Consider the following 16,394-nt stretch of genomic DNA (forward strand, 5'->3'; position numbering starts at 1 on the left):
GGTTGAAGAACAAGTCTCCCGGTGGGCTACTACGTGCAGTGGCGTGAGAAAGTTTCGGTGAAAATCATCGGCATATACTGTAAACGTAAAAGGAAAGAAAAATTCGGACCGAAACCAACCATTGTTTATAGACAGAAAAAAATAAACATTTCATTCGCAGTCTAGGCCCTAAAGTCTAGTATACGCAACATAAGGAGCAAATCTTCACAATGCAATGAATCGGCCAAACAAGGAATTCACAGAACACAGCAAATAAATAGTTGACTAAAATAAAAGAAACAGAGGACTAAGCATTAGACAAACCGGTCATCACACCAAAAAAGAGGAAGAAAATAAAAGTAGTCAAACACATTCGTTAAAAGATACGTCTCCCTTTCCCCTATTGCCGAGGAAAGGATTACAGTTCTAAATATGATTTTCTTTATATAATTCACTTACGTTTCGATCTCCGGAAATATTTTGCATTTATTCCCTCGCTAAACAGGCCATAGCATAGGTTGGAACTTTTACTTGTCTTCACTGTCTTACACTTAAATGTACTATTTAGTGTGCAGTACGCAACATGGACTATGTGTGAGTGTGTGTGATACAAATATACTTTGTACAATCATGCCTGCCACTACCATCGTTTGTCCCGTTCCGAACTTTGCAGTTATTTTTGAGTTACTAAAAGTTCAGTATGGTTTTTTTTTTGAAAATGTCAACGTTCAAATGTAAGCCAATGAAATTGACGTAATGTGTCTTTTTTACCGGCCAAAAGAAATGTTGTGGTTATAGTTTACCGTTCGAATTTTCCGCAAATCGATGAGGATCTTCTATCTTCTACCGTCCATCGGGTATGCAACATACGTTCTATGTTGTCCCTTAACCGAGATAAATGTCCATGCGTTGTACTGAGCTGTTTTCTTTTGTTTTTTTTTTTTTTGTTTCAAACTCCATCTTGGTGGGTAGGAACATTCGGCCTCAGTTCCTTAGTACTAATTCCGCTGATTGTTATTATACCGATTGTAACCGCCGCCACCGGAAGAGCCATAATTGTTCTGACCGAAACGACCGTTGTTGTTGTTATTATTGAAACGCTGTCCTCCGCGACCACCGCCACCACCCCTGCCGAATTGACCACCGTCCCGGTTGTACGGCCGCCCACCGTTGTTGTTCATCCAGTTGCTGTTGTTGCCGCGCTGCTCCGAGTCGTAGTTGTTGCGGGACTGAGTGGCGAATGGATTCGGCAGGACAGTGCTGCCCGCCGGCTGGGAGTTGCGGGAAATTTCGCTCATCATCTGCTGCTGGTACTGCTGAATCTGGCTGCTAAGCTGCTCAAATACGCTCCTACCGGCGCCACCACCACCAGCAGCGTTTCCGTTGTTTGCTTCCGCAGCATTGCCAGCGTTGTTGTTCGACGAGTAGCTGTTGCTGCTTCTGTAAGTACTTCCACCGTCGGAGCTGTTGTAGCTGGAGAAGGTGTTCTGATAACCTGCGACAATGAAGTTAGAAATTATTTTTTGTGAGAAAGAAAATATAATATTGCCTCAACAGGCGTTGTATAATTCCTTTCTTTTGAGGACAGTGGTAGCGAACGCAAGCATAAAAAATAAGTAAAAGCTAGATCTAACTGTCAAATAAACGATAAAAACCATGTGGAGATTGAAAAATGTCTGTTTGTTATCAAAAAAGCTCTGGATTATTACTTGGGATTAATTATTTGAACGACTTTCCGATGAATAAATTGCACGGCTTGCTTGGATTCGTTTCAAACACTCCTCTACTATTGCCTATTATAATCAATCCATGAAAAGACAAATTACAGAATCATTAGTTTGTGCAGTTCCAACACAAACCAACATTGAATAGAGTCAACCCCCTCGAGAACGATTATTGTAGTTTTACCGAACCAAATCGAAGTTCGCAAATTATTCTCAAGTGCTGCCAAAAATCACGCAGGACTCGAGCGGTTCCTACTGATTGCATCCGGTTAGTTGGCGTGACAAGAGAGCGAGAGCGGACATATTGTCACTCGGTTCAAAGGCGGCAACCCTCTCCCGTCGCTCGACCTCCCGCACATCCTTTCCACTTGACTAGCCACAAATAATCCTCTGCATTTGTTGGTACGTTGGAAAAATCACGCCGTTCCGACGGTGCTCGCCATAATTAAGGCCCGTGCCGTTCCAACACGAGGCCCGAGTGGCCACAGGATCAACTCCTGGCTTCTCCACGCACACATACAGCCCGAGAATAGAGGTCACCGTGTGCATCCGTCAGCTACAACCTGATGTGCAGTTCGGAACGCTCCGCCATTCGATAGCGAGCCGGTGCGCCAGGGAAGAGCCTTCAAACTTTTGTGTCACCCGGGGGTTTTGTTCGGGCAAAGTTGCGCCCTCGTGAATGAATGCGGAAAATGTTCAAGTGGACGGAAGCGACCGGCGGAGAGAGCGAAACCGGGATGGCAAGTGGACGCGCTGAGCCAGCCGATGATCGCCTTCCCTTCCAACCATCCTTGCCATTCGCCCGGTCACCCGCTGGAGGACCTCACCACCTCGAGGGTGGTGTATTCCGAAATCTACGCCCGAGAATCGAAGCCCTCAAGTGCGAGTCGAGTTAAGTGGCCAAACCACACGGCAACAGCAGCAGCAGCAGCAGCAACCACTCCTCGTCCGGATGGTGGTCCGGTGCACACAATAGTGACAATTTGTGTACGTCCTTTTGGCAAATCCGCCCCCTTCTCCCTCCGGGACTGCTGGTGGCTTTTTCACCGACGGGTTCTTTATCTACATCTTTATTCTTCTCGCACTTGGCGCACCGCAGGACACGTTTTCCACCGTTTTTTTTTTTCACCGGTGTCCTTATTATCCTATCGATTGCTGAAGCGTGAATTTGCCAGGATACCAAGGCTTAGGAGGTACGGTGTTTGTTGAACAGGAAATTACTCTAATGGCCAAAGGAATGTAACATGCCCGTCCACAAGGGAAAGGTGCCAGCCAATCAATTCTACGACATCGCATTAATTTGGATGAAAGTATTTTATTATGCATTTGCTTACCAAATTTCCTTAAAAATGAGTACTTTCATTCTATCTTCGAAAACAAGTTCTCAGCGAGATAAAAGAAAAATCAACAAACGATGATTCCCTGCGTAAAGTAACAAACTTACAATCCCTCGCCAAAGCTGCATCAATCCGAAGTGCATTACATTCTATAGCAGAAAAGCGGTTTGATGAGTAGCATATTTTCCACTGCATCACGATGGTGCCGGAAATCACCCAACTTATGCCGCCTCCCGTTTTGTTTTTCCCCCCTAATCGGAGAAAAATCGTGGGCTCCGGCGAGTATGCTGGCCAAAGAGTAGTGTGCGCTGTTCATTGGAGGCTTTGCTCTCGAGTGCCGCTTTTCACCGCTTTAAATGCACCGTGCATAAAGCCTCTTGGGTTCAATTTGCAATAGATTGTCTGACTGTCGCCCGGGAACAATGGACTGGATTGCATACGGATGAAATGGCCTAGGAGTAAGGCACAACGCAACGATAATACTTTTTAATCTTTTGACACAGACTTGATGTTAATGAGAAAGTTTAAAAACTTCAATAAAAAAAAACAATCAAAATTTTGCAGCCGTCAAACAAAACGAAGAGAAAACATTGGATACCTTATAACATAATTTGCAAAAGCATCATTACCAAAGTATCGTTTCTGAAACTATGCCTTCAAAAGATCCTCACAAAAGCACCGACGCGTGAACTGGAAATGTTTACGCCAGGGTAATAATTTCCTCTTTTCAACTCTCGCTTGACAACCGAACCATATCTTTCATCTACACTATCATCAAATTGGATCACTGGCGGGGTTCTTCAGTGACTCTTTGGGCGTTCTTGTGACAACGCGAAAAGCACGCCCAAGTGACAAATAGAATACAATTACGATGACGAAACGGGTACTTGTCGGAATGACCCGGCGAGCCCCGGAACAATCCTAAGCCGGTAATTAACCAAAACAAACCAAAAAAGTAGTTCGTTCGCTAGGGCTTTTGGGTAATTTATCGGGTTCGGGTAGATATTTATCGGACGGGAACGGAGGAGAAGAAAAAGGAATCCTTCGAAGGAGGATACTGGATGGCGTGCGCAGAGAAGAACATTGAGAGGAGATACCGCGGCTTTTGTATAAGTTGCTTTCTGGTGCATCATTGCTGCACCTTTATGTTACCTTCTCAAAGGCAGCAGGATACTCGAGGTGGTAATTCGATACCGTACCCGTACTTAAGGGAAGATAAGGCCACAATATTCCGTGGAAAAGGAAGGCCATAGCAGGAAGGTAGCCTTGTATCCTCCCGTTTCGCTGCTGGCTTTCCTTTTGTATGTTGCAATTGTTTGTAAACAAAACGTTCAAGACTACCAAGGGAAAAATCAATGAGCCAACAATGAACAAACGGGATTTGGATGAGCATGAACAGTAGGAATCCTACTAAATCCTAAACACCTACTTTTTGTCTATGGGAGAAGAAAATATCACAAAAGTTAATTCACTAACCCCATTATTATCTGATCTGAATCCGAGGCCGTAAGCCGGCGATAATACATCGACTCAGGAAAACTCCAATAATTAAGACAAGAAAGATTATGTAAGGCACACACCTTCTACTTAATTGATCTACTCGTAGAAAATTACCAAAAAGTATTACGGCAATAAATAAAGTTAACAACTGCTACTTTACTGTCATTTGTTCAACTTGTAAATTGAGTCTTTCGTTTTTCTCGAAACAAACAAGCAAACAAACGACCACGAGCTATCGATATTGGACATTCCTTCTCTGAACATCGATTTTCTAATGTATCCCTAATATAGTAATCGTCCATCAAAATTATCCTTCCGAGAAAACGTAATACCAAGCTTAAACTCTATACTTCGCCACCCCAAGAAGGATGATTTGAACCCCGCCTCAAAAGCATTTGTTGTTTGGAAAAACCCGTGAAGAGTTGGATATTTCCTAATGTTTTCTCAAAGAAAAAACTGAACAGGATAACGGGCAGCACTTGAAAAATGTCTACTAACGTGTATAAGAAGAAAACGAAAGACAGCAAGCAAAGGGCAGCACGTTGCATAATGTGGGTTAATTCGTTTTTCAAAGCAGTTCAATTGCGAGGCGGAAACATCCTTGGATTTGATTCAAGCCATGCATCGGTAAACAACCCGCCGTCCGGTCTCTTTTGTGCCCGGGGTTTCGGCCTGGGACGGAGTTTTCACGATGCGTGTCTGATTGTGTCCGTACATATGTAAAAAACATTAACGCATGAACGAATCTCTCACCCGTCGATGGCAAGTGGAATCCATCGGAAGCCTGCCATCCGTCCATGATCGTGCCAAACCGTATTCGTACCTTTTTCCATCGGTCTTCTATTATGGTCTATCTTTTCAACGACAATCACTCCTTTTCCACTGGGTGAACGCCGTGTCCTTATTAGAAACAAACAACCTGGACCGAGTTCCCTTCCCGACCCTGCCCTTGTTTGCCAGGACCGCGATACAACGGTGACAACGAGTGCGACGAGCAAGTGGAACACACCCGAATGGAATGTAAATTGGATTCGTTCGATGGTTTGGATAGAGAATGGAGAAAAGAAAACAAATCGTCCTCCTTTTCTGCATTGTTCGACGCCTTTCTCACACCACTTCACCACACACGATACCCATCGGTGCGATCGAATGTGTTAACAATGAGATTATAGGATTTGAGGAGCATAATATCACACTGCCGAAACGGGAAAAGTTCCGTGCGTCCTTAAAGTACGAAGACTGATGATATAGCACTGATTGCGATGTGTATCAGTGATATTTTTAAGGAGCAATTTAATCCTTCGAACCATTTAATAACTTTTTTCGATGCACTTAAATCGTACTGGACTATGATTTTTCTATTCTATAAAATAACAATAAACTCATCGTGTATTTGAAACGAACGCATCCTGTCATAAACAAGTAAAAAGATAGAACATCCAAAGGTAGGATCTCCCTCCGATCTGTATAATAGGTACAAGGAATTCTATTTGGTTGACTTTTAACTATTGCTTTTGAAAATAATAAGAACGAGGAGCGATTCACACGCATCCAGCCAACCGTGCTTATCAACTTCAACCTCTGAATTCAGCGGATATCCTTGCTGCATCATCATAATTATTGTCATGCAAAACATTAGTCATGTTTCACACGGCGCGCTCATTACTATGCCTAACCACATTCCCGGCTCGATCCGAACACCTCGAAAAAAAAACTCCTCGGCACGCAGCGTTGTCTCCCTCGGGGAGGGACTCAAACCCGGAGGCGTATTCGCTCAGTTCTTTCGCACGTGAACGTGCCGTGTACGCCACATTGTCGGGTGCGTTGATGGCACTGATTGCATACGTTTAGGAAGTAATAAAACAAAACATATTTTCTTACTGCTTTCGAGTTCGCGTAAAAAAAAAACGAACCAAAAGTCAACCGCCCCATAATAGCACCACAAGATGGCGTCCAAATGAACCGCCCGACCAGCTCATTAGCGAAACATATTCCGGCGGGATGCGGGAACATAATAGCACAACACAAAAACCCCGTTCGAAAGCCACACAGCAGGAACTAATTAACCGAACAATATCCTCCCGCCCGGGGACGAAAGCATGGTCCACCCCCTCGCGGTTTGGAAGTTTGGTAAATTGCATCCCTGCTAGATTGTGGGGCGAAAGGGCGAGGAAAGGAAGCGAACAAAAACGTGCCAAAGTGGCCATTCAAAGGCGACGACTACTGGAGGTGGAACACTGGACAAACGGGGATGGGTTTGGCTACGATGAGCGATTCCCTCGAGTAGGCACTTGGCGTTCTTTGGATTTAAAGGAAGAGAAAGAAAACCGGCATTTGTCGCAACGTACTAGCGCTAATGCATCGACATCATTATCTGCGCTCCATTCCCTTTCACTCCTCTCCTAATTGATGCCAAAAATATCATTTGTCCTCAAAAACGAAGGCATATGCAATGGAATCATTTACTTATTTATATATGGGATATACCGGTTTTATTAGCGCTCTAGTCTAAGCGATCCTTGCATCTAATTTATGGGCTCCTAAGCCTGCTCAGTCTTTCGGGATATTTCAACAGGACAGTTCACAAGTTGGGTAGTTTCAGTTTAGAAGATGACTAGATATTTTTGATTGTCATATAGAGCTGTAGAGATTAATCTAGTAGGCATCGATGAAAGTATTATTGTAGAAGAGTTGTTGAGAATTGAGAGTTCAGCTGGTGATACTATTAGACCTCCACTTCGAAAAACTCCGATTTCCCATTTCAAGGTAAGTTAACCGTTATGCACCCATTTTTAATCGTATGAAAAGTAAAACAAAATGTAACTTACCTCCACGATCGTTTTGCCGATTGTTACTGTCGTAGCCGCCCTGTCCTCCCCGGCCCTGGTAGTCGTTCCTTCGCCATCCGTCATTGTTGCCATAGCCTCCTCTGCCTCCACCATTGTCACCGTTTCCGTAACCGCCACGGCTTCCACCGCCTCCACGACCTCCGTAGCCCAATCCGAGTCGATTGTTCACCATTCGGTGACCGGACGCGTCGAGATGTGCGCGGTCACCGCGCTGACCAAAGCCAATCACTGGACCATCCTTCGCACTCAGCACCTTCGGTTGATCCTTCGCGTTCTCGAGCTTCCGGGCAGGAAAAACGTAATCGTCCGCAAACTTCGGATCGATAAAGTCCACCGTCAGCACGCGATTGTCCGAAACGGTCACTTGGCCCGGTATCGGTGACGAAAGTAGCCCCTCGCGGGGTACACACTCCTTCGTAGGCACGACAAGCCCTACGACAAAATCCACCGTGCACGCAACCTCGCGTTCGTAGTCCACCTCGCCTTCATACAGACCGGCCAGCATACGATAGCCAGCCGTACCGGGTAGTATGAACATCTTTGCGTTGCCATTCTCATTGCGCCTTCGTTCCTCATCCGTCAGCTGGCCGACCCTTGGATCCGTGGCCTTAAACAGTCGCTTCTCGTCGACGAACGGCAGCAGGGCGACACCCTGCCAGGCGAACTTCTTTCCATTCAGATCGATGTGAAAATCGATGGGGTAAAAATCAATGATCGGACTTTTGGGATCATCCATCAGCTCAGCGAACGGTGGGGGTACGTGGCTACGGCTAGCAGCAGGGAAAACGCCCATCAGCTGCTGAAGTGGCTTAAACGGCGTGCCCTTATCAAAGTGTGTGTTCACGTTCGTAAGCAGCTTAAAGTCCGATGCGAACGGTGCATAGTGGTAGGGGAAATACCATTCCCAAGAGGCGCATCCCTGATAGTAGTACTTCAACACCCAGCATAGACCTCTCACGTACTCCCATGCGACCGTCTGACGGAAGGAAACGTTCTGTGGGGACACATCGAACTTCGACTCGTAGTATCGATCTTTGAATCCGTCCTCCCACAGGCGCACTTCGTCCGGCGTTTCCTGCTCTTCCTCGTTCGCCAGGGTCACCGCCAGTGATTCTTCTGCCTTTCGTTTTATGCCACGCTGCTGTCCTCCTTGTTCGGAATTGTTCGACTGATTGTTGCCATCACCGGTTGAGTTGCCGAGCATACGGAAGTGAGCCGCTTCCTGTCGTGGATTAACAATCGCTTGCGGTTGCACGCCTCGGCCCAGCGGCGTTGGAGCGAACTGCGATCTGTTAATCTGCTCAAAGTTCGGCCTCTGCTGACGTTGTTGTTGCGCGCGCATACGTTTATTGCGCTCTTTGAAGCGATCTTCGCTCGTTTTGCGCTGGCGAAAAATTTCGTCCTCCGCATAGCCGAGATCGGTCATAATCATCTCGACACGTTCGAGCAGAACGCTGCCAGAGTCAGTAAGATATCCGCGCGTCTTGTACACACACTTCTTGTACAGCGTCACCAGCCGATCGATGGCATTTTCGCGAATCTCCAGGCTGGGTAGATGGGGTAGGAAATCGTTACCGACGAAGAAACACATGAACACCCAATCGTCCAACACGCGCTCGAAATCGTAGGGAAACGGCAGATTTGGCATATCAAGTTCCTTTTGCAGATATTCCTTCAGTACATTTAGGCGTACAAAAATGAACTGTGTTTCCTTGCCGGGTGCCGCCGGTGCACGATCACCAGCTGCACCCTCCGCCTTCAGCAAACCAACACAGTCCTTCATCTCGTGTCCCAGTAGCTGACAAATGTCGCATGGTCGTTCCTTGTTCGGCAGGAACTCTTCACGGATGATTGTGAAGTGTGTCTCGTGCGTCGCCAGTCCCAACATGATAAGATCCGCATCGGCGCCACACAGCACGTGGTGCGTATTCGGGTCGTAGTCCGGCTGTACGCGTTGCTTGCGAATGTAGTCCATGATCTTGTGTTCACCCTCGCCCGGTACGTTCGCATCCGAGAGGATCACCTTTAGATTCTTCCAACTCGGATTGTTGTTCAACCGTTCGTGAACGTAGTACTGCAGACATTTGCTTAGCCGGTCCATAAACGGCGTTCCCGGTGTGATGCAGTTGGAATCGAAATGGGTGCCCTTCTCCTTTTCCGGTGGCAAAATGGCACCCTTCGCCTGCAGTTCCTCGCGAATACGGGCCACTTCGGCTACCTTTTCGGCAGTTTCCTTCGACGCACGGAAACGGCGGGAACGCTGCTGGTTCATCTTGGCACGCGGAGCCACCCCGTCAATGGCCATGTACAGGACCTTGCGTGGCCGAACGATGTTCATCAACCGATCGATGCACTCGAAGATGGCAAGCATCATCTCGTCCTCGTCTTTTGGCGCCGGCTTGTCCTCCGGATGGGTGCACGGGTGGATTATACCGTTCATGTCCAGGTACAGATTGTCAAACTCCACCCGGTTCGGGTTTGGATTGTTCATGTCTTCATAATGGACATTTCCTTCATCGTCGATGGTCTGTTGGTAAAGAAGATGTTAAAATGTTTGTAAATTTTCATTGACGATATCAAAACAAAACCTAAATTCAATACAACAAAACATGTGGCGGCATGTCTTCTTCTTTTTCTTTTTTTTTTTTCATTAACCTCATCAGCCAAACAAACAATCGCGCCAGTGTGCACCAAATTCCCAATAAATCATCTTGATCTGATTACCAGATAGCGTGGAGAAAAGGGAAAGGCAAACGAATTCCCCAAAACGCATGTAGAAAAGAAAAAAGTCGCTGAAAACTGCTAAACACACAACAAACCTTCTGCTCGACGCATTCGATGATCACGGACGGATATTTGCGCGTCAACCAACGGAAGAATGCTGGTACTCCCATGATGTGGACCAATCGGCGGTGGTAATGTTACGATAAAATGGAGGATTTTCACTTAACAACTAAGTTATCCCTAGTAATTTCCCTCTTCAACGATTGCACTTTCACGAGATGAAACTTTTGAGAGCGATATGGAATCGCCGTCTGTGACAGCATGCTGTCTGATTTGACGTTTGAAATTATCACATCCGAAATGAAACCCGGTAAAATTAAACACGCCATATTATGTTGACAGGTATGTCAGTGATACCACTTTTTTATTTATTCGACTAGTTATGTGACTAATTCGACTCAAATCATTGTGAGTCGATTCAATCAAGTCAGAATCGAATCAAATCGAGTCCCAAACCAATCAAATCTGATTCGAATCCTAATTGATTCAAATCTTTAGAATCCGTCAAATGGGATTCGAATCTTTAGAATCCGTCTAGGGATCGAATCTTCGAATCATTCGAATCCCGATTAATCGAGAAACGTTTTTGGAACACGCAAAGAAACTATTCCAGAAAAACTGCTGAGATTGTTAAAATAAATCCTCTGTTTGAATTCGAATTTATATTTTGTTTTGATTTGATGGCTTTGAGCTGTCAGTTCCGGAGTTGGGTTGGAAGGGTTCAATTTATAATAGTAAGGATCGGATCAGTGCACCCACGGTGGGTTCATTTTTCACGCACACACTTGCAATTTTGGCTTAATAAGTCTGCTATTAATCTTCTATGCAGCCCCTTTCTAAGCCTGGCGAAAATTATCTAAATCGTGTTTTCTGTCACTTGGGTTCTGTCAACACTAGATTGAAGGGAAAGGGTGCAAGGAACCAAGAAGTAGAAAGAGGGAATTTGGAAAGGAAAATAGAACTACGTCAAAAATTTGTCACCTCAACAGTGGATCACAAATTAGTGAAACAGTTTCATTTGCGACCTTCCCTGGCGCAACGCTGGTTTCACTTTATTTCCATTTTCGTTCGAGTCAATAACAAATAACCATATCACCGCCTCGATACGTCGGACGGTGCACAGAACGACCTTCGAGTGAAAAGAGAGTTGCTCGGTCGGTCGATGTACACACCTGTGGTGGAATGAAGGGAAAAGTCGAAGGAAGTTGAAGTGTTCGTGAATTTGGAAATTTGCATCCCGGAAGGTGGCTGCAGGACAGACACGGCAATACGGCGGTGGGTGAATAATTACAGTATACAGACTTATGTAAGGATCAGGCCACGGTGGTAATCTGTTGTTGTTTACATTCCGCCCGTGACGTCGTCGTTTTTGCGTATCCTTTTCAGAAGGAATCCTTGCGTGCCGTCTTTCGTAGAATGTACCCAATGCTGCATTTCCCTCGATAGACACGTAGCTTGCTGAACGATCTGCTACTGTGCCGGGGTCCCTGGCAACGCATTTTGAAACGGGGAAATGTTGCCGTTCCTGGACGATACTGACGAGTTTCTAAACTATTGGATTCTAAGAGCCCTCGCGCTGATCGTTATCTATTTAGCGTGGCGTTCGACCTACGTTCGGGAAGATCGTACCACCGCACCAGGTGCTGTGCTCGTGATAGAGAACAATTTGCGACGCATTAATGCAATTCAGCATAGCGTTACCACTATTATACGTGAGTACTGAGTAGCGCAAAAGTTGTGAGGCCCGATTTCACCAAAGCTCCTTTCCCGTTGCAGTACGCAGCTCATCGCAGCAGTCCAATATTTCGAACGTTACCGAAACGGAGGAGCTTGATTTGGAAAACGACAGTATAGCGTCCTCGATCGATAACATAACGCAATCAATACTAACGGAAGCGTCTGAATCGGCCACAGGGTTGGATTTAAGCGATACTGAGGGGTACACAGGTGTAGTAGGGTCTCCTATCGTTGACTCTTTCCACGATCCCGGACCGGAGGAAATAATCCGCCAGATGGATGCGACCGACGCTGAAACCCCAGCGGCGTCAGAAGCGGTAGCGTCATCATCTTCTAGTTCATGCGAGGTGCGACAGAGAAAGAGTGCAACCAATGTCACCGCGGATGGTGCAGGCGAAAAGTCCTCGGATCCTGCCAATACGAGGGACACCGGTAGTCCAACCAGCTCGGGTGACGGTACACCGGTCATGCCAGCCGTTACGGCAAAGCCCATTAGAATTAAATTAAAGTATCTTAACGATGACTCCAAGTTGGTGGAGGGCAACCTAAACGAAGGTATTGGAGAATTCAAAAAACGAAACTTCACTCTTGAACTGAACGCCCACAAGCTTGTCCGGTTGGTATTTAACGGACACGTGCTGCAACCGGATAGCAAAACGTTGGCCGCATGTGGTTTGTTTGACAACTGTGTCGTCCACTGTTTGATACACAACCAGAAGTCCTCGTTAAATGGTGCCACCGATCGGCCGATGGAGGGAACGATGGGGGCCGAAAATCGCACCCAACCGAGCAGTCCAAGCAGCGGAGGGTTGGAAGATGGCGACGGTTTAGATTCCGACGAAGGATTCGATGGACGTGATGGTAATGGGCATCCCGATAGTACCGGCAACGCTGGTACGCGTTATGGGACATATTTCATCTATATCGGAACACTGGCCGTGACGGCGGTGATTTTGTACGGCTGGTACTGTCGCTTTCACTACGGCCATCTTTTTAATCTGAACTCTACGATTGGGCTGATTGTAACGACCACCACGTTTTTGATTATGATGCCGACGATCATTCTCGCTGATAGTAATACACCAAATTGATCAACTTGTAACAACATTTTGAAAAAGAAAACAAAAAAAAACACTACGCACGACGTGGCTTCGATAAGATTTTTATCTTACGCAAACAAGATCTGCAAACGGACACTTCCTGGCTAGGTTGCGATCCTGTTCGTCATTGTATCCCTGCTGAGCCCCTTTCCTTAAGACGGAGATTTATCTCCATGTTTTTTTTTTCTTCTTTTTTCTATCATCTAGTATTTCTACGTGATCCTTGTTATGTACATAATGTGATCCAATAAAAGGTAAACGGACGAAATCAAAATTAATTTCAACAACTGAAAGGAATGATTTCTGCAATATTTTAACATGGTGATATAATTTCTCTATGCAGGCCATAATCATTTCTATTAATGTATTACACATACTCTGTTTCCACCTTTGGAAAATGTGTTATGAAACCCTTATAAAGGAACTCGTCATAAGTTTATATATTTACTTCAATACAACAATTTGAATTTGAAAATCTGCAAGGCTCGTTAAACGGAATCCGACATCATATGCTACGTTCGGTGTTTGCCGTGTCCAGCTCAGGTATCTCAGTTTTTCCTTCCTTTGGATCGACCTTGAGTTTCATCGAGCCAGAATCCAATAGGGTCGTGCGTCATGCGCATCGTTGCGGGTCCTGTCATCCCGTAAAGATTGGTCACATAGCAAAAACACCGTTTTTTCTTCGCAGAAACGAAAGTGCAAAAGGCTCCCACTGTAACAGTTGTAGTAAACTTACGTGTTGTTCCTGGTATTTCAGCAGAATGTTTCGAATTCCGGCAGTACGTGCTGCTACCATCGTAGGACGGAACCCGGTGCGCACGTTGGCCACCACACCGGCGGAGCTGCCCGAGAAGATCGAAGTATTCGTCGACGATCAGCGTGTATTGGTGTCCCCAGGCACCACCGTTTTGCAAGCCGCTGCACAAGTAGGCGTTGAAATACCTCGCTTCTGCTACCACGAACGGCTGGCGGTGGCCGGAAACTGTCGCATGTGTCTAGTGGAGGTGGAAAAGTCTCCCAAACCGGTGGCCGCCTGTGCGATGCCGGTGATGGAAGGATGGCGCATCAAGACCGATTCGGAGATGACGCGCAAGGCTCGCGAAGGTGTCATGGAGTTCCTGCTAATGAACCACCCGCTGGATTGTCCCATCTGCGACCAGGGCGGTGAGTGTGACCTGCAGGATCAGGCGATGGCGTTCGGTTCGGACCGGTCGCGCTTTACCGACATCGCGTACACTGGCAAGCGGGCGGTCGAGGACAAGGATATTGGGCCGCTGATCAAAACCGTCATGACTCGGTGCATCCACTGCACGCGCTGCATTCGCTTCGCTTCAGAGGTGGCCGGTGTGGACGATCTTGGGACGACGGGTCGCGGCAATGATATGCTGGTCGGCATGTACGTGGAGAAGTTGTTTCTTTCCGAGCTGTCCGGCAACGTAATCGATCTGTGCCCGGTCGGTGCACTCACGAACAAGCCGTACAGCTTTCTCGCACGCCCTTGGGAGATCCGTAAGACCGAATCGATTGACGTGCATGATGCGCTCGGTAGTAACATTGTCATCAGCACGCGCACCGGCGAAGTGCTGCGTATTCTGCCCCGCGAAAACGACGCCATCAACGAGGAATGGTTGTCCGACAAGTCTCGCTTCGCTTGTGATGGACTAAAGCGCCAGCGGCTGATTGTGCCGATGTTGCGCAGCCCCGACGGGAACTTGGATGCAGTCGATTGGGAGTCTGCCCTGATCCGAATCGCGCAAGCACTACGAGAATCTCCCAAGGGCAAGGTGGCCGCCGTCGCGGGTGGCTTAACCGATGCGGAAGCACTGGTAGCGCTGAAGGATCTGCTGAACCGGCTTGGCTCGGAAACGCTTTGCACCGAGCAGAAGTTCCCGATGGACGTCTGCGGAACGGATTTCCGTTCAACCTATCTTTTCAACTCATCAATTGCCGCCTGCGAAGAAGCCGACTTGGTGCTGCTCGTTGGTACAAATCCACGCTATGAAGCACCACTCCTAAACACACGCCTGCGCAAGGGCTACGTTCACAATGAGCTGAATATTGCGATGATAGGACCGAAAGTGAACCTTTCCTACGACTATGAGCATTTGGGAAACGACCCTTGGTTGGTTCGCGATATTGCAGAAGGAAATCATCCATTCACCAAGAAGCTCAAGGCAGCCAAGAAGCCATTAATAATTTTGGGCGCCAACCAGCTGGCTCGAAAGGATGGCTCGTCATTCTTGACCATGCTGCACGTGTTTGCCAACTCATTGACGCCTGATGATAAAAATTGGAAGGTATGGAATGTGCTGCAAACAAACGCCGCACAGACCGCAGCACTCGACGTAGGATACAGTCCGGGCATGGATACAGTGTTCGCTTTGCAGCCAAAGGTGCTGTTCCTACTGGGAGCCGACGGTTTTGGTGTGTCGGACAAGGAAAGGCTCCCCCAAGACTGCTTCATTGTGTACCTAGGGCACCATGGCGATGTCGGAGCACAGCATGCCCACGCTATCCTACCCGGTGCTGCGTACACCGAGAAACAGGCTACCTACGTTAACACAGAGGGTCGCGCCCAGCAGACGCTTGTTGCCGTCACGCCTCCCGGATTGGCACGGGAAGACTGGAAGATAGTTCGTGCTCTGTCCGAGGTGGTCGGGTCACCTCTTCCCTACGACGACCTGGACGAACTACGTGTCCGTATGGAGGAAATTGCGCCCCACTTGGTGCGCTATGGCCTCCTCGAGATAACCAACTTTTCTAAAATCGCTGATGCATTGCTGAAGCACGAGTCGGTTTACTTCGACGACAGCAACGTGGTGGATGTGGCACAGAAGAAACTGGAAGACTTTTTCATTACCGATCCGATTACTCGCGCCTCTCCGACGATGGCTAAGTGCGTTACTGCGGCAAAGAAGCAAGCGTCCAAAGAAGCCCGTTAATTGGTGCAATTTTTCGATTTTGATAGTTGTTATTTCATTCCACACCACGTGTTGATAGCACACATGGTCGACATAGTATTTACTGATATTTCACATTTCAGAATTGACTGAGATTGATGTTTTGTATAATAACCAATACCAGTGGCTGAAGTACATCTCAATAAAAGCCTCAAAAAGCTAGTATACTGTTCAAAACAAAAAAGTATTTTAGTAAATGCATATTTCCAAGCATTATTCGAAGCATATTTAGTAAATGCATAGAGATTAAATTAACTTTAGGTATGATCCATTTTTTGAAAAATATCCCTCTAGATAGATTTTTTCAAAACTACACATGTTGAACTATTTCCGTTGGAATGACTCACGTGTATAGTCCATTTGTGCAAAAGAGCCAATGCATTTCAGTGCATTGCGTCATCTCTTCTGCCAACGGTCTGTCAGA

At 46.8% G+C, this 16,394-nt stretch overlaps 3 protein-coding genes across 3 annotated transcripts; 2 read left to right on the forward strand and 1 right to left on the reverse strand.

Moving 5' to 3' along the window:
• Positions 1-612: 612 nt before the first annotated feature.
• On the reverse strand, positions 613-10,390 carry LOC131272816 (5'-3' exoribonuclease 2 homolog). Its single transcript, XM_058274678.1, has 3 exons — positions 10,209-10,390; positions 7,369-9,916; positions 613-1,474 (listed from the first exon to the last, which is right to left on the reverse strand). The coding sequence occupies exons 1-3, from the start codon at positions 10,281-10,283 to the stop codon at positions 978-980; spliced, it is 3,120 nt and encodes a 1,039-aa protein (XP_058130661.1). The 5' UTR covers positions 10,284-10,390; the 3' UTR covers positions 613-977.
• Positions 10,391-11,150: 760 nt separating this feature from the next.
• Positions 11,151-13,288, forward strand: LOC131272358 (transmembrane and ubiquitin-like domain-containing protein 2). The gene is made up of 3 exons (XM_058274069.1): positions 11,151-11,448; positions 11,560-11,885; positions 11,950-13,288. Exons 2-3 carry the CDS (start codon positions 11,687-11,689, stop codon positions 12,999-13,001), a joined length of 1,251 nt encoding a protein of 416 aa, XP_058130052.1. The 5' UTR covers positions 11,151-11,448; positions 11,560-11,686; the 3' UTR covers positions 13,002-13,288.
• A 483-nt stretch (positions 13,289-13,771) lies between these two features.
• LOC131260467 (NADH-ubiquinone oxidoreductase 75 kDa subunit, mitochondrial-like) lies at positions 13,772-16,147 on the forward strand. Its single transcript, XM_058262195.1, has one exon. It carries the CDS (start codon positions 13,772-13,774, stop codon positions 15,950-15,952), a length of 2,181 nt encoding a protein of 726 aa, XP_058118178.1. The 3' UTR covers positions 15,953-16,147.
• Positions 16,148-16,394: the final 247 nt, after the last annotated feature.

Source organism: Anopheles coustani, chromosome 3 (genome assembly GCF_943734705.1).
Source record: "Anopheles coustani chromosome 3, idAnoCousDA_361_x.2, whole genome shotgun sequence".
NCBI classification, from domain to species: domain Eukaryota; kingdom Metazoa; phylum Arthropoda; class Insecta; order Diptera; family Culicidae; genus Anopheles; species Anopheles coustani.